This window comes from Cloeon dipterum, chromosome 4 (assembly GCF_949628265.1).
Source record: "Cloeon dipterum chromosome 4, ieCloDipt1.1, whole genome shotgun sequence".
NCBI lineage: Eukaryota > Metazoa > Arthropoda > Insecta > Ephemeroptera > Baetidae > Cloeon > Cloeon dipterum.
The window spans coordinates 12,352,965-12,375,670 of NC_088789.1; the positions used below are offsets into that span (position 1 = coordinate 12,352,965).

The following is a 22,706-nucleotide window of genomic DNA, read 5'->3' on the forward strand; positions in this document are numbered from 1 at the left end:
TGTTGAATATTTCCTTTATTAGACATTTCATTGGCGAGTAAATCAAAGGAATAATTGTTAACAGTTTCATGCAGAAGAACAAGGTTGAGATAGCCGTAGCAGAGCAATGCATGAATTGGCAAACGAGTAACAATAATATATCCGACTTAGCTTGGGAAACTCTGTGCCTCTAATCAGTGCAAACACAGCGAGATAGAAACCGGTGGTGGTGTGTATATATATATTTGCATTTTACAATTCGCAGAGCAGACAGTGGAAGAAAATGTGCCACAAGTTTGTTAAATGACAAGCCACCGTCTCCATTATCAAAGCTAACTTCATTTGGTGCTCTCTGCCGCATAGTGTGTTGTTAGTAATTACCAATTAGTCTTCGGTAAATACATCCAAGCGGCCTCGTTAACTCTGCCGGTGCATTTGAATACATAATTCAGCCGTTCTCTGCACCTACCCCGGCAGAGCTCTCTCGTGTTCAATGGACGCCGATTTGATCTCCCCGACGGAGAGGATCTTTTGTAAATAGCAGTTCGGCGCTGAAACCCGGCGTCTGTCGGTGCATCAGGGTGTAAGCCGAGCCCGGGCTAATGTGCTCCGCATAGGCTGTTTGTTTGCGACGGATAATTCGCGCACTAATGATCGCTTGTTCATTGTGCGCTGATAAATTTATGCATGCCCGTCGTGCAAGCTATAGCGTGTATGTGTCTCGCGAGATGAAAAGGGGCCGATGCTCTTTTGCTCCTAGTTGATGAATACATTTCTACACCCGTGAATAGCTGATAAATCAGCGACAAGCTCGCTCACAATGCAACAATTGAGACGACGTTGCAAATCCCGCTCAGCGAGCTGAGTGTTATTAATATGGAATGAATTCACTACTTGATATTTATAGCAAACTGGAAATGGAGGCGGAGGAGGAAATTATACGTTTGCATGTTAGCGCATCACTATTGTAAAAACCCATATTTACTAGAGCAGAGGCAATCGAGAAATTAATTAAATTTTCTTCGTGTTTACAACACCACACTTGAAGCTCCAATATAATTTAATATGTATCAACAAAAAATCTAAACAAGGACAGATTCATTGTAAGAAACCTATATCTGGGCATTTATTCTCGACGCCAGAAAGATCAGTGTATCATATCCTCATCTAGTTTAAGCTTACAAGCTGAAGTCCTAGATCTTGGGAGATGCGTACACGCTTGGGAGATAAAAATCCTGAGAGCAATCTCTCGTGAACTAGGGCTTCAGTTTGAAAGCTGAAACTAGTTAAGACTTTATAATCTTGCCGTTCTTGCAACGAGGATACGCATAAAAATATTTTTCAAACTAGTATTCAAAATACATTTCTTCGCTATTTCGTTTGACAAGGAAAGCAAATTGCACTTAATATATTCTATTTTGAACCGAGAACGTCCAACTTGCAGCAGATCAGAGAGAATACTCGACAGTTTGTCGCGGCAGTGTGATTGATCGACACTTTCGACTTGCGAGTCGCTTCCTATATTTCTGGCTGTTCCCCTGGGGTCGTGTGAGAGTGAGATGGAGTGCTCTCTCTCTCTCTCTCTCTCTCTCTTCTCCTCTCTCCCGGAGCAGTGTTAGTTTACACCTAGCTCGTCCATTGTCTCAGTGCTAAAGCAAGGAACGAACGAGCTAGTCTGACTATTAGTCAGGCCAGGTCGAAGTCGTCTATTCCCCAACTGAGCTGTTATTCTCACTTAATTAGCCGTTCGAGTAATGGTGGCAGATAAAATAAAGGCCGCCCCTAGGACGCTTGATTAAAATTGATTGATTTCATTTGGCCGTTGGCAAACAAAGAGGCGGCGCACGTCTCAAGCGAAATTACTAACTTCGGAAATACCTTTCTGATGAGAGAGAGTAAGATAAAATAAAGCTGGCAGGCTTCAGTTGATTCCGATGGAATGAAAAAAATTAATTTTTCCGTTTGCTGTGTGTTTCTGAGGGCGTAATCCAGCAGATCCAACTTTTGCCTGCTCGGCAGCGAGCTCAAGAATACCTTTCTGTGTCAAAAGGAGGCGGCAGACCGCATTTTCGTGCAGCAGCAGCAGCCGGGATCAGTTAGATGAAAGAAAGCTGAATAAGAGAACTGGAGAGCGCGAGGAGAAAGAAATATGATCAGAGTAAAAGCTTTAATATTTGTGGATGTTGCGGCATGTGTAGCAGCGGCTTTTGTGAGCATTTCGGCATGTCGCATTGTGAATGAAGAGAAAAGAAATACGGCGACGAAAAACTGGCGTGTGCATGTGCTTGAAGCCCCTCTTGTTACCCAGGCTTTACTTTCCGCACAGTCTGCCGTTGCTGGAACGGGTATGTCTTCTCTCTCAGTCGGTTTTCGTTCCTTTTTTCCGCCCGCAGCCTCCCTTGGGTCCGGTGCGCGCGAGAAATCTATGGCGTGGATTAAAAGTAGCACGCTCCTTCGCCCGGCACGCGCCAAAATCAATTGTTTACCGCCGCGCACTTTGAACCTTAGCAAGCTTAATAAGGAGGACACTCACTTGTACGTGTCTCAGCTTGGACAGCGGAAAAGCCGCTGCATGTGACGTCAGGAACTGGGGAATTTCGGTGAGACCCCTAAGTTAAATTGGCTGCCGTGTTTGCAGGCGCTCGCTCGTGTTAGCTCTTACTTTCTCGTTTCGGTTGTCTTATGAGCAGCAAAAGAGAAAAATATTATTTGCCTTTCAACGAGTTGGACCTTAATATACATTACTTAAACAGTATTACACTTTTCAAAGAGTAAATACTTCCCTTTCTTTGTCTCGCCTGGATTCAGCGTAGCACTCCACCCGCTGAACTGGACTGTGTAGCAGTACAGTATACGGTGCTTAAAAAGGCGTACCAGTAATAATACCAGTATTCCATATTTATGCTAATTATTTAAATTATCATATTGCTCTCTTCTTTAAGTGGGTTAATAAAATTAAATTTATTACAAATAGTTGTGCCATCCATTCCTAATTTGCTTTTAAACTAGAGAAGACACATAGAAAAGTCTATTTCTAAAAGCATTTTAGTAAAATGCTGCCCTGAAATCGTAAGAAACAAATTAATGTTTAAACATCTCTGTCATTTTTCAGCCATGATTCCCCTTTTAGCTTAAGCAATTCCTTTTTTCATAGACCAGAATTATATCGTCGAATATTTTTCATCCCAAGCAAACTTCTCACGTAAAAGTTTAATTTCAGACTCTGGAAAGGCTTCCGTGTGCTATAAGAGTAAATAAACAATTTTCCTTATAAGGAAATCCATCTCGTCGGGAAATAGCTGCAAATTCATATAAAAAATCTACATCCAACTTTTCCTTGCCTGAAGCCCTATAATGGAGCAACTCACAAGATTGGTTCGCGCGCGAGCGAATTGCTGATTGAAATCTTGTCAGATGCACCGTGGCGTGCAGGCAAAAGGTGCACCTGATGAGAACCTGCGCGGATGGGCCCGCAGCACAGTTGGCTCGGCACCCACGAGTGCACTGCATGCAAATGTCCGTGTGTGCGAGCTCAGAGTTGATGATCACGGCCAGTGCCACCAAAGAACCCGGCCCACCGCATATTCATGAGCGGGTGTGTGTGTGTGTGTGTGTGTGTTGTAATGGCTGTTTTACATACAGCTAGCCACATGCTGGGGTGTGTGCTTGCGGGGGTGGTTTTACCGCTGCCGAAGTAAAATGCTCGAGCCCTAAACTGCTTTTGGTCAGCGCGAGTTTCTTTTGTGATGCCCAATGACCACTGTCAGCCGAATTTGCATCATAATGCAATGCAAGGATTGCGTGGGTATGGAGGTTCAACATTTTAAAACAACGAATAGCAGAAATTTTGGTTTTTGCTCAAAATTATATTTGGTAAATAAATATATTTTATTTTGAGTAATGCAGCTTTTAACAATCGATCGGACATGTTGTATTTCACGAACCCTAACCGTTAACGACCTTCCTGACTGTTGAGCAAACATAGCCTGCAAAATAATGCATTTTTAATCTCCAACTTTTTGCTATTACTCCTGACTAGATTACAATTTTCCGCCATGAATGACAATGAGATTAATTTGTGTATGCAAATGGCGTGGCTAGAAACTGCATGAAAACTAATTGCTTTTCAGGTGCAATAAATATTCTTTATCAACGCTCTCGCTGCGGTGATAAGCGCACGCAAATGTGTTCCACAGGCAGAAAACAGCACACGGCTGGGAAACGAGCAACACGGCCGCGTCCAAAGCGCGCGCTCAACTTCGCCCCGAATAATCATCGCAACGGGAGGTACTGCGCGCCTGATATTATGGTAATTAACCCTGCACATGGCGTGTTTATTTCCATTGTCAAAATAAAGCACGGAGTATGAGAGTCTCGCATGAAAGAGACAGCTCTCGCACGTTGCACCTCCTGCCAAAACTTTTGCGTGTATGCGCGCGAAATCAAGATAGCAAATTTGAATTGCACACACGCGCGGCTTTACGTGTTTTTGCTTTGCGTATCACCACAACTTGGCTCTCTGCTGCTTATAATTATAACTAGAAGTGGCTCACAGTCAGCTGTGACGAAATAACGTAATTAATTCGGGCGCCTGCGGTGAGTAAACTTGAGATTTTATCTCACCGTTTCACTTTGCTTCGCTTTTAGAGGTTTGCTGCTATCTTCAATTGAAACTTATAAATATATTTATGCTTTAATCAAATCTCACTTTTTGTGTGGACGTGCAGTTTATATTTTCCTCCAAGCTTTTATATATAGGTCATGTCTATCTAACAAAGCAGTAAACAATAAAGCAGTAAGAGATGGAGTTTTCCTTGAACTCACCATTAAATTTGCGAAAGCAGTGTACGAAGCCGCAAACGGATGGCGCCTCTCTATGCTTCAGATTTTTAAGGCATTGCGAGTACTCTTTAGTCAAGTCCTTTTTTCTATGAGTGGTAAATATGTTGTATTTTAAAGATTTATTATTTGTCATGAGGTGTCCTGCATTCCTGGTGGAGTGCAAGTGCACGATATGCCATTAATTCTTGACTCTTTTCATCCTAAATATTAATTTAGCCTCCAAATCTTGAGCTATAATTAGAAAGAAAGTCATTTTGCATTTGGAATTCATATATTTTTAGTGAAAAAAGCAGTGAAAAAACAGTAATTTTTCTTTTCTTGGGCGTTCGCATCCCCGACACAAGAGGTTTTGGAGAATTTTTATCCTCACTTGAAACAAAGAATGAAATATTTGTCGCCAAGATTGTCGTCTGTGCGTCTTCGCTGGTGGCAAAAGCTGCAATAGCTTACAGTTGTAAAAAGCACAATAAATGAGCTGAATTCTGTTTTATGCGTCTTGGATGGAGCTGGGCCGTTTTTGCACTCGTCAGTTTCTTCCTCTCCATCCACGCCGACTTTTTGTTGCCTCCGCTAGCTTTTTCATTGGTTTTAGAGCCGCTCACTCTACAAATCTCTCTTGCATTGCTCGCGGCCGGGCGAGGGGCGTGCGCGCGCGCGTGTGGGCACTTAATGCTTATTCAATTACATAATTGGCTCGCATCGGCGACAATAAAGCGGCTGCAAATCTGATTAGCCGCTGATGCCTAATTTATAGTCAATCCGGCAGGCGAAATAAAAATGTTTATGGCGTGCGTAAAATCTTCGCTGCCACTGCTGGATCGAGACATGAAAAATCTCATTCCGCCTCAAATTCTCAACGCCACCGCCGAGAGGAGCTGAGTGTGTCGCTGTAAAAAAGTGGCGGAGCAAAAATGTAGCAATGCCGCCAGCGGCAAGAAAAATTGTTTTGGCCGAATCTTTCACCCGTTGGCTTTCTGCCCGCCACTTCGTTCACCCCCGACTGCGGAACTGAGACTTTTCTCGCAGGCGGGCCTTAATTAAAATATCAGTGCCAAGCGCGCCACGTCGATTTCGTGCTGCCGCTGTACGCAAATTGCACTCGACGCCTTCGTTTCAAATGAAAGCCTCGCATCAGGCCGAGAGTGTATTGCAGAACAACATGCTAAATACTTGTTGCTCGCACTTGCTGGCCTCGTTCGCCGGGAAAACAAATGAATGAATGCGCTCCAGCGTTATTTACATAATGTGCCCTCTATACACTGCCTTTGCTTCGTTTTTTCAACCCTGGCGTGCCTCTTAATATTTACAGCTCGGGACTGGAAATTATGAAATCAGCTCGTGGTAGAGTAGGCAGTTAAGCCTCGTAATTCCATTGAGTGGTGCAATTTTCGCCCTCGTCATTGGCAGCGTTGCAATTTCATCCAGCTGCTGTTCGAGGGAGGGGCTTTTTAGAAAAAATGTTTGCCCAAAAGACGGTCATTTAGCAGCAAATTGAAACTAGTTGTAGGGATGTGCTAAAAGTTAACATTGCTCAAGCGCCAAGTTGTGCGGAAAATGCAAACACGAGTATGTTTAGATTAGAAAACTCATTTCCAGCGTGTTCTCGGTGCTCATTTCCACAGAGTTCATTTTCAGCAGCTAATGAATCGGATGATTATTGGCAGCAAATGCGATTATGAGAGTTAATCAAATTTTCTTTCCAATTTTCAATTATCCCAGCGCGCAGGTACGAACATTTTCCTCGGGTGGCAAAAATGCAAAAAGCAATTTAACTCGTCAGCCTAGTGAAACGCGAACAAACGAGGAACAGAAATTAAATTGCACACTCTCGAGAAAATCCACTGCGCCACCGCAGCCAAAGTGGGTTAATACGACACCCTTATTATTTCAACTTTATATCGCTCACACGCGGAGAGTACATCTATCGACAGGCGCGCATCATCTCGCAGCAGGGCGTATTGAATCACCCGACGCTCCACCGGCTTATGGCCAGCCCTTTCGCCATCGGCTGCTAATCCAATTTCATGAACAATGAAACAAGAGTACACTACTTTTTATTTGCGCCCGACTGAGTACGGCGCGCGTGTGTGTACCAAAGTGCGGCGGCCTGGCAGGCGCTGTTCTCGCAGTATTAATAAAAGAAAGGACAACGACGGGCACGACGTCGTCGGGTTTATATTACATGCCACGAGCCTGTGACGCCCCCGCGCCGCCCCTGATAATTAAAGTTGCAGCTCGATACCACGCACATAGAGCCTATCTCGCCCGCCCGCGCCGACTTACTAACAATAAGAAAGCTGATAGCAATTTATGGCCGAGCTGTAAAAATTATTATTGACCGACGTGCTGGTCAGACGAGTAACTCGATTCTCGCTGATCAGATTTGGTCGGTAGTTCCTTTCGAGGAACAATAAAGATCGGATCAAACATTAGGACAAAAATGAAATACAGTCGTGAGGGTTTATGAGAGCATCAAAGAATTCGCATGTAATTCGGTTCTTGTTGAGTGAGGGCCGGGTGCCAAGTAATTTTCTCTCACAAACAAAAGATTAAAAATGCAGACGCAAATTAAAGTACTCTCTGATGCAAATAAGCAATTAGCGAAATTGCGATGAAACGCTTTTGCTGCTAACGAAGTGTTGGGGGGCGCAAAGCATTTACGGCACCCTCGGCTCGGTATGAATCATATCTTCACACTCACTCATTTTTACCCTGAAACGCGCAAGGGGGAGCCACCGACGCAACGTAATTAATAGAAAGTGAGCTACTCTTGGCGCGCGATTCATTGCAGTAACAAGTTCACTCACTATAACAAGATTGCGTAATTGAGGCCTGTGTGCGGGTGGCGAAAATCATTAGGCAGATTAGGCCCGTCGGGAGACGTGGAACAAAAATATTGATTCCCCTGCCTTTTGCGCGACTTGCAAATTGAATCTGGTGCCGTGGGGCAGGCAATCAGCAGCGGTGCAGTGTGCGTCTGAGCTTCGAGGGCATTTCTTCCCGCCGACACACACAATGCGCCGCGAACCATATGCACGCTCACGCCAGGTCATCTGATCATTAATCAGACTCACCTGTCCTACGATGAGCTTACCCGCTCCTCTCCATCTTGCGCCGGCATTATCATGCACACCGAAAGCCGCACCGACAATGAGTTTTATAATTAATCTTGCGCGTGCATTCGCAGGCAGCCTGCTGCTCGGCCTGGCAACAAAAAGCCATACGCCCGACAGCTTCAGGTGCGGTTCATTTTTATAAACGCACCGACTTTTTCCGCGTCAGGTGAGTTAAATGTTTGCATGTTATTTTGAAGCTGAAGTTGAGACTCTGCCATTCGCGGCGAGCTCGCGGGGCCTTTTTGTGTAAACGTGAATTACTCCTTGTTTGATTATTCAGAAGGCGGCCGTTGGATTTTGTTTTCACCGTGCAAACACTGACTTTTTTGTGTGTTTGCGCCACTCCAAAAGGTTGTTGCGCTTGTTTGGACTCTTAATTTTTGCGTTCGCAAAAACCAGCTTAAGAGCTTGCTCTATTTAAATGTTTTATGTTTTCAAAATCTACTTGTTTTGATAAATAGCCGGAAACTGGGCTGGAAAATTCTCTTAGTTGGCTATCAAGAGGACTTTGTAATATTTTCAATGCTGGATTATGAAACAAAGGCTTAAACTAGTCTGCTAATGCTTATATTGCTTAAAATATTTGGATTAGCTTCCAGCCATAGTGGAAAGAAAATTAATTTTCGATTTTCGGGGTCTGCAAACACATTAGTTGCTCTTCTTCTTGTATAAATGAAAATATTTTGGTCTCTATACGTAATGCAAATTGCGAGGCTAGCAATCTCGTGTTTAATTAATTCTGGGATTTATCAGCCAATTATTAAATGTATTAAATAACGATTTGAAAAGTTGTGATGTCTGGAGCATTTGATCCGAAGAATAAACTGATAAATTTTCAATTTAATATATGCGGTACCATTGGGTTTTAACGAATGACGCAAGAGGCATACTACGTGACGCACTGAAAACGACACACTCAATTAGCTAAAAAGAGTTGAGGGGGTCAATGGAACAATCCATCTTTCTAACTGAATAATTCAGTCGAGAGTATTCTCTTCCTCTCTGCGCCCAGATTCCCTGCGGATTTATTTTATCCGAGCGGCAGCTAGAGGCCGAGTGGCCACTTAAAAGGAGAAGTTTGGTCGAGAGCACAGCTTCCAACTTTATCATTACGCTCAGCATTGGCCTCTATTACGTGCTAATAATCAATATGACACTCATAAAAGCAAGGGGAAATGACCGTTCTCGGCGTTAAGTAAACCCGCAGCGTTCGCTCGAGAAGAATTTACGGCGATCCTGGGGCGCCAAAATTCCTCTCTGGGCGTCACACTGGCACAGCACAGACCAAATTTCCACGACGAGTAAGAGGTTTAGGCGAATTGAAATATCAGGCAGGCGAATGTAAATGCCACCCAGAAAATTATATTTTAATGCCGTTTGAGCTTTGCGAAATGAATAAAAATAATCATTCCGGCCATTCCTCTCGCGCAGCCAGCGGCAGCAGGAACAAATTGGCCGTAAATTTTATATTCCTTCGTATTTTCTTTTAAAAGTCATAATGCCGCCACGCTAGCAATGCGAGGGAAGAAAAAATGACACGAAAAGGGTAATGTTTCATCTCTCCGGCACTGTTAAAAATGCGCATAAATTTCAACACGGCTAATGTGCATTTCTTGTTTCAGCAGCGCGAGGGAAAATATTAAAAAAATACACCACACGATGCGACGTCGACGAGATGCGAGGGCGCTTTGGCTCTAATTTTCGAGCATTAATCCGGTCGGAAGTGAGGGACAGCGAGACGTGTATGATAAATATCACCAGAGTCAGTTCCGCGGGCAATATTTGGCCATTTTCTCCTCGTCTCGCCGAGAATATTTTACAATGCATTAGAGCTTTGAAATAGCTCTTCTCGGTCGGTATAGTTGGAAAGCAACGTTGAAGATCCAGAGAAGAAATGAAAGATAGAAAGAGAATAAGAAGTATTGTTTGCAGACGTTCTCTCGAAAGAGTGAATATAATTTGTGACACTATCCTCGCCGTTGCTGAGCCGTCAGTCGCGTTGATGCTATAAAGTGGTGCAGGAATGTTGCTAGATAATTGCGTTACAGTCGTCCTCCTTGTAATCCAAACTTAATACACGCGCGCGAGTTAAGAGCAGATTGGGCTTGTAGCACGACGCGTCAGGCGGTGACACAACGAGAACGGCAGTAAGAAACTTATTCGACTTGAGGAGAGAGGGAAAAAGGGAGGGTCCGGCGCCGAAGCCGATAATACGGCGCCACTGTGTCTCGTAATGACACATTGAATCGGTTTTCCTGTCAAACCTTGCAACTTTTTTATTGAGCGCATGTATATTTTACAAGCACACGTTTGAAAAATGCCTTTAATTATTGCATTCCAATATGAAATCACCATGCATTTAATAATTAATTGGGAACGTAGATTTTTTTAGCTTTAATTTAATTAAATTAAATTAATTAATTATGTTTATTAGTCTTCTTAAAGAGGCTTTTTTGGTAGTTTTGTTAATTTTAAGTTTTACAAAAATCCAGTAAACCAATTTAAAACTTATTAAGTATTCGCTTATTCCCCGACTGATTTGGCCTTTTATATTGCCAGGAGAAACTGCTGCTGGTGCAAGGCTATTAACAACGCTAACACGTTATAAACGTCTCGCAACCGGCGCGTCACAGGGGCACAGCAAGTTGCCTACCTCTCCAGACGTTCTGCGATCATTTTTGAAACTAAACACGAAACACGACCATCAGACGGCAAAAACAACGAGCGTCATGTGCAGACTTCATGCGCGTATTTATGTTTCGGAGAAAGAGCTCCGATGGCGACGCCGTTGACGAGACTCTTGCTTTTTGCACACTTGTGACTGTGAATGTCAATTGCGCTGTGAAGAAACTGAGACACACACACACGCTCTCTTGTAGTCTGTTTACCCTCTATGTGTCCTGTAAATGTTTCAACTTACGGGATGTCTGTGTTGGCTTTTATATTCTAAGGAGTTGACAGCCAATTTCACATTTAAAAGTTTAAATATTATTATAAAAATGAATTAGTTTTCAAGAGTAAAAATTAGCGAAGGAATAGCTTTTTTGGGGATGAAGATTATTAACGATTTTTTTTTCTGGGTCATGGGGTTGAGTTTGATGAGAGCGTTTCACTATGAAAGAGTTTATTGCCTAGAGTGCGAATTCAAGACCCTTAACGATTTTTCCCAAGAAGCTTCTTGTGTTTTTCTGCGGCGAGAAAAACTTCAGCTGCGTGAAAATTTAATGCAGGAGAGAGGGTGCACATACATATGTGCGTCGGAGAAATTGCCAGATTTATTTTTGCGAAGTCGGAAATCCCATTGGCGCGCACAAACTTTTAAACCGCTGTTCATTTTTCATCGGGCAAACACTCTTTCTTATTCTCGCAGCGCGGCAGTTTCCACAAGCAGGCAGGCAGCGCCAAATCAATTTTCAATGATGGCGGCCGGGCAGAATGGAAGAAGAATGGAAGTTCATCCTCGGCAGCAGACGTCGTCATAAATGCAGCAGCCGAACTCTTGAGCGGCAGTGCGAAAACGCGAGGGCACCATTAATTATTTTCCAGCAGTCTTTCGCCTGGCGCGCGCACTAATGAGAAATCCACCAGAGCAGCCACACGCACTTGTTCCCTCCCCGATGCCGCGGGCTGCAGCTTTTTATGCCCGTGCGCATATAATCATATTTATGATCTAATTTGTATGCAGATGCCGAGTAATTAATAATGATTACAATTACCGGCCAGCTTTTTTGCGGCCGCGAATCTTTCGAGAGATTAGAGCCGCGTGCACGGTGTGAATTATTAGAACACCCAGCAGCATTCGGCGGTGGCGGCGGCGGCGGCGGCGGCGGCGGCAGCAGCGCAACTCGCCTTCTGGGAAATTTGGCCACCAACTTTCTTCTCACCCAACAGCACTTGTTGTATATAGCACAGTGTGTGTGTGTAAACAAATTTCGCCTAATGTGCCGAGCAGTGGTAAGCAAACTTCTTTCCTCCACTCTTCCGCCGCGAATCTGCAACTTTTAACTCGCGGTCGGGTGAGAGAAGAAAGCACGAAGAAATTACGACGACACAGTTTTTCCTCCCTATGCATGCAGTTGCCGCGCTACATACATATGTACATAATATACGTACTGTCACAGACACAGAACTGCAGCTAAGTGCTCACTAAATCAAAAGCTGTTAGCACTTCGGGCGCGGGTAAAAAATAAAAAGGAGCTAGACGATGAATCCAGCAGCCGTGTGGGCGACGGAGCGGAGAGAAATCTCTTACATAGGGTGGTCGGTCCTGCCGCGCGCTTCTTCTGTCTCACGCCCGCAGGCCGTCATGGGCGTCCCACTGATATTATCACCCCCGGCGCTGCATGGAATTCAGATCTGTCTGCTTGACCACCCTGCGTGGTTTTTTTTGCCTAGGAATTCGAGCTGGAAGGAGTTATTTATGGCGATGGATGAATTAGCTAGAGGATCGAGCTGTGTAAATAGTGGTCAGACACATGCTGTAGCTCAAAAAGAGCCTTCCTCTTCGCTAAAACAGTGATCTCATTTTATGGTAATTAAACCGAAATCTCATTATCCTCATTAACGAGCTTTAAACTCTTAATATACATACAGAGTTTTAGATTATGCAACTTTGCTTGCTCCTTCTTCTGGAACTTCTGATAAATTCAAAAGAGATCTTTGACTAAAAAAATTCTTTTCATTCCCGTAGATTCACATAACGCATATTAAGTTGCTTAACTGCAAAGTGAATTTGTAGATTAGGAAAAAATATTTTATCTTAGGAGCCTCGACGAAGCCCTACTAATTAAAGCCGGGCGTTGCGATCAAGATTCTACACAGAAGATCCGTAACATCACGGCGTCGTCTTAATGGAGCAGAAAAATTGTGCGAACTGCGACTATACCCGATTTTTAACAACACGCCGTTGCCGGTAGTGAAGTGCTGAGTCTGCGACAAAAATGGCTCTCTCGTCGTATACTTTAGCGATTTTCAATTTAAACCCAGCTATTTTGCACCAGCGCGCGTTTCCCATAATTGGATCGCGTCCAAATGAAATTATGCTCTCTCTGTATACACTCGATTTGCCGACTCTGCAGATATCCGATAAAAAAAAATAATTACGTCCAGACAGACTGCACTGAAGCTGTGAGCGCTGCAATGCTATTTTATTATGTATCGGCTGCTGTTGCGGCAGCGGCGGTGGCGGCGGTTCAAACGGAATTTTTTCGCACACATACTCACCCGTACAGATTGACGCACGCGGAGCTGATTTATCGATTTCCGTTATGGAAACCTTTGGAGTGAGAGAATTTGATTAAACCGATATCACCACGGTGGAGGCGAAAATCGGCACGTGAAAATTTAATCCGTCGCGTGCGCCTGTTTGAACCAAAAGAGCTTTGGCGAGGGAGTCGACGCGCATTTTTATGATTAAAAGTGGGAAAATACCGGGTGAGAGTGGAGAGCGCTGGGTATTTGCTTCTCTGTGTAGAGCCAGGACCACGCGTTATTCTTTTCGCCGAGTGATTTATACTCCTCGATTCACCCTCTTATTGCTCGGAATGTGTATGAAATCCTGGTTTGTATCGCATTAGCACCGAAATCCCGAGCGAGAGGGACCGCCAGGATGAACGCCGCAGCGTAAATCTCGCGTCGAGCAAAAAAGAAGACGTTGGAAACACACGCGCAGGGCTCGATTTTTGCTTTTTAATCACAAACATCTCAAGCTAGTAAGTTGTAATTGCAAGTCGAGCAGCATTCCTCGAGGGGGATGAAAATTTATAGAGATTTGCTAGATGCTGCGTTAGGATTTGTTTTTGCTGTGCACAGTGTCAAAGCCGCAACGCGATAGGATCTGTTCCCGCTGGAGGAGGATAAATGTTCGTTACGCTTGCACAGCATGCATAAAAGAAAAGGAGAGATGTACTGCTCAAACCACGGATACGCGTTGCGAGCAATTTTTAAAACTTTTTAAATTATGATATTTTATTGAGATTTGTCAAACCAGAAATATCTCTTGTGTGCAAAAATCTAGTGTTGATTTTAGTAGTACAACACATACCTGCACATTTTGGTTATTCTTGTTAAAGTTTCAATGTTATTTAGAATTTTTCGGAAAAATATATTATTTAAATAAAATTTTCAGTCACTTCTAAGCTTGTTGAATGCCGGGGTGTTTCAAAACCCTTAATTGGATTTTCTAATTTACTTTCACGGCCGGCGCCTTTAGAATGTCTGGAAGTTGCTTGAGAAGAACTTCTGCTCGCAGGAGTATATTTTTTGCATATAGAAAGGAACACAAGTTCGCTTCTTCTCCTCGGTGCTCTTGTTCATCGGCTGCTGCACGGCGGCAGAAATTTTAATTAAAATCTGGAGAAGAAACAAACATCCATTGACACTGGGTGAGCGAGCGAGCGAAAGAGCGAACTGTGTAGGAATAAAAAGTGCATATATTCCAATGCTGGCTGGCTGGCGCAGCGGTGGAAGCGAGAGAGATTAAACTCTGGGAAATATTCTGCACGCTGCCTCCGCCGCCGCCGCACTGCATATTAAGCCCGCCGAGGGAGCAGAGTGTTTACCGAAACTTTTGTCTCGTGTGTTTATTTTGCTGTTTCGTATAACGACACTGGCCTAATTGTTTCCCATATTCAGTTTTATTCCGGGCTGGCTTCCGAGTTGGCTCTCTTTCCGCAAGCCGGGTGTGTGCTATCCTGCCCGCTAATTTCCAGTTACGAGATGGATTAAAGGTGGAATTGCCATCTTTCCTAATTTGCAAAGCAAACATCGGCAGCCGCCTCACTCATGAAGCCACCATGGATGCCGCAGGGCTGCGCCGTTTTTTCCTCTCTGCGCGCGATTCGGCCCGACAAGTGTGCGTCGGAGTGGAAAATTTTCCCACGTTGGATTCCCGAAATTGAATTTTCGATCGTTATTATTTGTACACAGAATAAAAACAGGACACGCACGCGTATGCAAATTTTTGCGGGGAAAAATAGCCGCGCAAAAACTCTCAATAATTTATTCAAATGAGCGAACCTCCCCGGAGAGATGGTTTAATAATTCATTCAAGCGCACGTTGGCTGGCAAAAATTACTCACGTCTCATGATGCGCGCTCATATTCGGGCAAACAAAGGGGAAAATAAAACTAGCTATCGATCAGTCAAACTCGGAGCCAAATTACACCAGCCGTCACACCCACGATGAAGAAACAATGTGAGGTCTTACCCGACGCGTATATGCATTATTTTCTGAATGAATCCTGTGAACGTACTTAACCTCCGCTCATCAAACGAAACGGCCGCCATTATTCATAATTTAATGCAGCTCTCTCGCAGGATGAAAAACAGCTACGTAGCAGTGTGCGACTCACCTGAAACAAAAGAAAGAAAAAAGGCTCGTTAATCATTCAGTCGAAACAAAACCAACGCGCGACGGCGGAAAAGACGCAAAGAACGAAACGACAGACGTGGACGGCGAAATCTCGATTGCGTGCATCTTTGTAGGCGGCCGGGATTTGCCAGCTTGCGGATCACGCAGACTTGGGTAAACAAATTAGGCGAATCTGCCGGTTTCATGCAAATTTACCCGTCTCGTTCTCGTCATTTCGCGAGGCAACCCGATAAAAATTACTCCTGCGCTGCTAGCGGGCCAAATGCAAAAGAGGAGGAAATTAAAGCTGCTGCCGCCACTGCTGCTGCTGCTGCAGATGGTAAAAGAAACTAATCGCTTATAAATCTCCACCACTGGCACTATAGCACAAACGCGAAGGACAAGTCGGCAGATTGGATTTTGCTCTTTGTGCTTGTGTGTTGTGCTGAGCGCTAGCCATGTACGTCAAGCATCTGCGCTTTGTGTTGCGCGGCTTGCTCTCTGTGCGCGCGTCCTCTTTGTGGAAGACGCAGTCCGGCGAAATTAAAAGCGCTGAGGTGAACTGCGGCGCATTTTTTGCATGCTAGCGCACCCTTTAATTTCGACTATTCCCTTTCTCTGCCTCTCCATTCTAATTGTACATCAATGGAAGTAAATAATGACGTGCAGATAGCAGGATTTTCTCGTAAAAAGGAACCAAAACATTTTACGAGGGTAAATCACTTTTATAAATCATTCAATAACATGACACAATTACTGTTGCTTATTAATGACATTTTCAGCTTTGATAATGTAGCGGATACGGAGCCGAGCTCCTATCCCTTTTTAATTTTTTGTTCGGAGTATTGTTTGTGTTTGTTGAAAAATTATTATTTTACACCGTTTATATGACTTGCTGTGGGTAAAGAGATTTGTTTGCTTTTGAAAGCACTCCAGTTTAGCTCTCCTCACACCCGTATTGATTGTCGTTTGTGTACAAGGAGGCTGCGAGTGTTCATCCCCACTTTCAGCTGCGTTGGTAAACTGGCAAATTAAGCCTCCATTTGGTACTTGTAGCGAAAAACCAATTCCAGCTCCGGCACCGTCATAAATCTCGGCGTTTTAATTCTGCGGACGCAATCTCTCGGCTTGCGATTTCCCAGGCAAAAACTCTTTCGGTGATCCGATTCTCAAGTAGGACCGCGAGCGATGGAAAAGTTCGATTTCTTCCCTGCATCTGGCGCTGAGCAAAAAGTTGTTTTCCGGCGGCGGGCAGCGCTTGATAGGCCCGATCCATTCATTAAAACGACACACAAGCCTCGGAGATAATCTGCAAATATACGGGAGAGCGAGCGCCATATTTTGGGCGTTCGCAATATCCGGCGGGCCTGTTGGCACGGTTCGCCCATTGCAAATTGGCCCGCGCCGCCACTGCAAGCAAGAGCGACGCGGACATTCACGTCAAGTGAACATTTTTTAATCAAGAGAGCAGCAACCATATTTTCCGCTAGTGTGCTCGCATAATGTGAAATATGCCCGCACGGCTGCTTTTTCCTTTGGCCGGTCATTTTCCATATTGATTCAGAGCAAGCAGGCGCGCGGGCAGTCGCAGAGACCCAATAATAATTTCCACAGAGCCTCTGCACATACGCCCCGGCTCATATTCTCTCTGTGTGCAGAGCTTAATCTTTTCGGTTTGCCCGCCTTGAGGCTTAATAAGTTGGGCCCGCTAAAAATACACGTATATGTAGTGCACCTAACGCTCTTTAGCTGTGCGCTGCTCTTGTGGTCGGCTCGCGTTATTATTTTGCGCGCGCGTACGCCAGTGTGAGTGTATGAGCAGCGTTTTAATCCGCGGCTAATGCTCGCCAGCTTTAATTGAGGACCTTTTATAGAGACTGCTTGCGTATGCTCTTTTTAGACACAACACTTTATTCATTCCATCCGAGGCACGAGGCTGGCTTTAGTAAGCGCGCCTTCGCTAAGCCAGACTGTATTGGAAACAGAGCCGACGATTTCGTGGCTTTGTTCTCTGCTCCTGACAATTAAAATTTTGTAATCATCTGACCCTAGATTGCATTTCAGAGGCAAGCAAAACCACCTTGTACGTGCTAGTTTTTGTTTGATATTTTTGGGTGATGATTCATATTGCGCAAAAACTTTCGTTTTAATTTCTCAAACCTATTAATATATGCAAACGTTTAGTGCTGAATAACATCATGAGTGAAGCAGTCAAGAGGAATCCGGACACCTGAAGGTTACCTCGTTTTCCAAATATAGGACAGGTTAGTGTTTTTAATTATAAAAAACAATTAGTTAAAATTAATCTAATTTCTGATATGTGTCAGCTGTTGCTTATGGATATAATATAAATTTTGGGTTAAAAAAAAAAAAAAAAATAAATCATGTGATTAATAGAAATAGGCAGAAAACTATTTACATCACAAAGCTAGTGTATTTATACGCTCCTTTTTTGATGAGTGTTGATGCCAGAAAAACATGTTGAATTTCAGTAACTGTATAATTTACAAGAAACGAATTAGAATTTTTGTCCTCAAATGACCATAAAATAGTCAAATAATTCATATTTGTATTCACTCTAGAATATTTGGCCTTTAATGCGAGAGCGAATTTAATTACTCTCAAGGAACCTTTTGTTTTTGTGTTTTTATTTGAAGTGTCAAATTGTGTGGACAATCCTTTTGTGCTCAAATATCGTAAAAACACGTACCAATTATTTTATCAGAGACGCTGTTAGTCGTCTCAGTCGGCATTTCCTCTTAAGCCCTTCCTCACACATTCCAAGTCTTGTTAATTTATTTATTTGTCTGCAGGGTGTGTATGTATCGCCGCAGAAAGTGAAACAACGGCAGCTTAAGGCGATAAATCTCGTCGTCGCGCGCACGCCCTTTTGGTTTCGCTACAAATGTAGACCATAATTTAAACAAGCGACCAAATGTCCCATGTCCAGCTAAAAGAACAGCACCACATTCATCGTCACCTCGAGAAAGTTGGTCGACCGCCGCTTTTAACTGTTCCGATGAATGGGCTCCCCTTGTGCGAACGCACCGCCAGCAGATCTTGGGAGCAAAAGAACGAACGGCCCGCTCACCAGAGAGGAAAAATAATTGTTATTAAAGGCTTTACTTTGTACCCTTTGGAAAGCGCAGGGGGAATATCTGCGTGAGTGAAAAAGCCATTCAGCGCATGTGTATATGAGCACGCGCCGCGCGCGTTTTTCGTTTGTAAATTCCGCCGCTTGGATATGATTCATGGCGAATTGAAATTGCGAAACCCTTTCCTCTCTTTCTCTTTCTCCCGCACAATAAATTGTATAAATAAGCTCTCCCGCACAACCGAGCAGCTTTTTGCACGAGCAGGAAAGATACGAGAGCGCCGAGCGAAAGAGTGTAGTTGTACTGAACACCCTCTCTCTCTCTCTCTCTCTCTCTCTCTCTCTCTCTCTCTCTCTCTCTCTCTCTCTCTCTCTCTCTCTCTCTCTCTCTCTCTCTCTCTCTCTCTCTCTCTCTCTCTCTCACTCACTCTTCTTTGGCGATATATTTATACGATGCTTTTCGCTCTTTTGCCGGCAAAGTCGTCGTCGTCGTCGCCGCGAGAGTCCGCACTTGGCGATGGTTTCGAATAAATCACAATGAATCAAAGCGTTTTATGTGACCGCGGAAACGCTGCCGCCGTTACTCTTTCCCTTTGCGAGAGCCTTCCATTTTCCGCTCATTCAAAACGTGTTTCGCTCCGAGCAGAACAATAGTGCAGAAGGATATCGCTAAAATGGCAGCTAAATTGACGAGTAAATCAAAGCAAAACAGAGTCTTTCAAGTCCTGCATTTCCCCCTTACTGCTTTCTTCATATTTTACTCTTTTTAGTGACTAGAATTGCACCATCCATGTAACAACTGTGTTGTTGTAATATTTGAGATTTGTTACCCATAACAACAATTGCATTTCTCTCTCATGTTTTACTCCATATTATGTTTTAATCATGATATAGGTGAGGAATGTGAAACTTTTTCCATGTTTTACTTTTGCCTTAATTCTCAAGCAAAGTTTTTATCGTTACAGTTTAAAATCATCTGCTTTCCATGCTTGGTTTCAGCCGCATGGTCTCTCGAAAATTTTCCCTCTTTAAACTCCATCAACATGGTAATGAGTGGGTTAATTAATTCAAACTCCAGGGTGGAACTTTTGGTGGTGTCAAGTCTCTCGAGCGTTTATTTATTTGTACCCGTTTGAGGAAATTGCTCGTTGAAAGTGGTGCATGCGAAAATTTAGTACAGCGCAACAAATTTATTCGTAAATCCAGGAGTGGGATGCGTGCTGCCACTGGACAAGCTCCTCGGGTTTGAACCACAAAGCGATTTCCTTGTTGGCCGACTCCACAGAGTCGGAGCCGTGGATGATGTTGCGGCCGACGTCGATGCAAAGATCGCCGCGGATGGTGCCTGGGGCGGAATCCTTTGGGTTGGTAGCGCCGAGCATCACACGGCCTGTCTTGACCACGTCCAATCCCTCCCACACCATCGGCACAACCGGGCTGTCAAAGTACCATTTTGGTTATAATGTTGGCATCTTAGTGGAAAAAAGCTAACTATTTTACAATACTTTGAATATGAACTTAACAAATTTATGAGAACTTCTATGGTAGTTTGGAACAAACCAAAGGTACTAAGTTGAATTGAACACCAGCTTTCTTCAATATTAAATAGGCTTGGAAGAGATAAGAAGAAACACATTTTGTCCTAATTGCGGGAGGAAAATATTTGTAAGGAAAAGAATTCCCTGTGACGAAATAATGGCTTTTAAAAATAGGTGGAGTCGACCCACTTATTTTTGGCAACAAATGAGTCGAAATTAAAAATGAAAGTTACCCAGATGCCATGTAGGAGACCAGTCCTGGGAAGAAAGGTTTGGACGAAAGGTCGGCGTAATGCTGTTTGAGCAGGTCCTCGGAAGCCCACACGAATTTCATGGCCACCAGTTTGAACCCTTTGGCCTCAAAGCGACGGACGATTTCACCGACCAGACCACGCTGGACGCCGTCGGGCTTCACCATCAGAAAGGACCGCTCCATGGTTCGGAAAGCAATGCGAAAAATCGCGTACGACTTGTCGATACGAAGAATGAACGATGGGACCGAGAGTGTGAACTCGATCCCCTACAGTCGGAATGTGAACTTGGGAGATGATGAGAGGAGTTCGCTCGTTTTACACCATGCGGCCGACGGAGCTTCGAGAGAGCTAAAAATAATGCTCACCGGCTCTTGAGTTTTTCGTTCTGAAACGGCAAGCGGGCGGTGTGACGTAAACGAAAGGTGTGCTCTCGATCGTGACGTATCAGGAGTAAAGTATAAGATATTGTGTGGCGGAAATGTAACATTTTTTTCGAAACTATTAAACGGTTGGAATTTTTTGGGAAATCATTAATAAAACAAAACTTATAGTAAAAAAGATCAGTAATCAATAACAATTTTTGAACAACTTAACACAGTAACTATCCGTATCCATTCTTATACAAAGGCAATAATTAATTGAGAAAACCTGATATTGCTTTGAGCAATATTTTTTAACCTTGTTCTTTAAATTTCTCAACCATTCTCTTCCATGGTCATAACAAAAATTAAATAATAATAAGATGGACATAATTTGACGGTTTTAATCTATTTCATAAACGTTACAAGCCTTCGGTAAAGAATAGATCGAAACAACAGCAAACTCAAAATCAACTACGTCGGCATATTTGTAGAAATAACAAGCAATGCAATTGAGATTTGCGCTACGATCAGAATGTATATCACTTTTGATTAATCACCGTTGGAATTTATTCAATTGCTGCTCCGCAATTCCATTAATGGACAGCTCGGTGACCTCTGAGGCCATTTATAATTCAGTTCGCGTCGAATAAATAACAATAACTTTGGCTCGCCTCCAGCTGGAAATGTCTGTTCGCGCGGCGGCGTGGCTACAATTCGCATTTGAATATTGCACAACATCGCGAGCGAATAAATGTGCAAATCTGTTGATGCACTCTCCGCGAGCATTCCGTTAGTTCGATCAGCTCTCGCGCATCCCCTGCAGCAGTCGCGAGAAAAATTTTCCGAGCTGGACAAAAAAAGAGAAAATAACGTTCGTCGATATGGCGTTGGGAAATGTTGTGTGTAGCAATTTGTCGACCGCGCGCGCAGATGTGTATTTATTGCTTTCCACGAGTGAATAAGTAGTGCGGTGCGGCAGTTTATCATAAGACAATAACTCAAAGAATCAATTTTGCATTGGACCATCGATGCCCCTGGCCTCCTCCGCTATATATCTTTGGCCGCACACGTCGTCGTCCTTATCCGTGCTATCTTCGCCTTTTGCCGTCGCCTGGCTCGTCGCCCTCTCAATATATTCCATCCCGACAGCAAATATTTGAGATGAATTTCTCACAAATCACCGCTCACTCGCACAATACACATACACGGATGTGCGCCAAGCTCTTTTGCCGGCCGGCAGGAGTTATGAAAAGATCAAATTTTGCAAATGGCTCGGATAGAAATGCGGAGCGAGAGATTCCGCCTACGTGAGACTGGCTTCGAACCTTCAAAGAAAAAGTGTGTATTTCGGGATGCAATACCGGGAAAGCTCGTATTCTTTTTGATGGTACAAGAACAGATTCGCCGGCTTTCATATTGCAAGTGAATATAAGGCTTGTTGAAATGAATAAAATATAAAGAGTATCATAATACGTGGATAGAAAAAAACAGGCAACAAATCTTCTCAAAGGCTCTTTGAAAGCATAAATCCCGCGTTCAGATGTGTACACTTTTATCATCATTACTTCCTTCAATATCCATCACGATTTCCGAGATTAAATTGTAACCAATAAATCAAGTTAGATTGATATCGGCATGCTTTCATTTGTCATGTGAAAAAATGAGCGAAAACACCCACAATTGATTGATTGAACGGACGACACCTTTCCCTTTCACTTTTCCATTTTTAGAGTAAATTTGAACAAAGTTTGCAGTCTGCCCACGGCTCTTGGACAATCCATCAACTGGTATTAAGCACAAGAAGTGAGCGAACAATACCAAAAGGGTGCACACAATGGCAGTCAACGATAGCCCAATCAATTAATTAGCTATAACAGCCCAGCGCGAGTATAGGTGAACATGTGTGGGCGCAAATCTCGCACACCGATCAGCTTTTGATTGCGGCCGCCCGGCCCGTGAGCCAATATACACGCGCGCGGCGTTTATGTATAATTGATGCACAAATTACACGCGCGCAGAGAGGGCTGCCGAGAGGGGCTGTGGATAGATAGATTAGGCACACACACACACACGCCCCTAACGAAGCAAGCCGGCGATTTTGTGACGTGACAGCCCTTGAATTAAACATAATGCAGCTGCCTCTCGCGGGCCAAACTCGTCGGCGTGCTAT

At 43.8% G+C, this 22,706-nt stretch overlaps 2 protein-coding genes across 11 annotated transcripts in view; both read right to left on the minus strand.

Moving 5' to 3' along the window:
* The window catches only part of LOC135942077 (kin of IRRE-like protein 2), a 160,992-nt gene that overhangs the window by 77,776 nt on the left and 60,510 nt on the right, over nucleotides 1–22,706 (minus strand). The window contains exon 1 of one of the 10 annotated variants that reach the window (XM_065487999.1): nucleotides 15,191–15,239. The exons of the other annotated variants lie outside the window; for them this stretch is intronic. Coding sequence (XP_065344071.1) covers nucleotides 15,191–15,224 — 34 coding nt within the window. The 5' untranslated portion in view covers nucleotides 15,225–15,239. Of the gene's footprint in view, nucleotides 1–15,190; nucleotides 15,240–22,706 lie in introns of those variants that run through there. 10 annotated transcript variants of the gene reach the window in all.
* On the minus strand, nucleotides 19,463–20,466 carry LOC135943921 (nucleoside diphosphate kinase-like). The gene is made up of 2 exons (XM_065490591.1): nucleotides 20,154–20,466; nucleotides 19,463–19,819 (listed from the first exon to the last, which is right to left on the minus strand). Exons 1-2 carry the CDS (start codon nucleotides 20,354–20,356, stop codon nucleotides 19,573–19,575), a joined length of 450 nt encoding a protein of 149 aa, XP_065346663.1. The 5' UTR covers nucleotides 20,357–20,466; the 3' UTR covers nucleotides 19,463–19,572.

Bases quoted from the DNA above. Each gene is read 5' to 3' on its own strand.
- LOC135943921 (XM_065490591.1), bottom strand. From the start codon at position 20,356: ATGGAGCGGTCCTTTCTGATGGTGAAGCCCGACGGCGTCCAGCGTGGT. The intron at 19,820-20,153 runs GTAACTTTCATT...GTACTTTGACAG, and splicing joins GTCTCCTACATGGCATCTGG to CCCGGTTGTGCCGATGGTGT.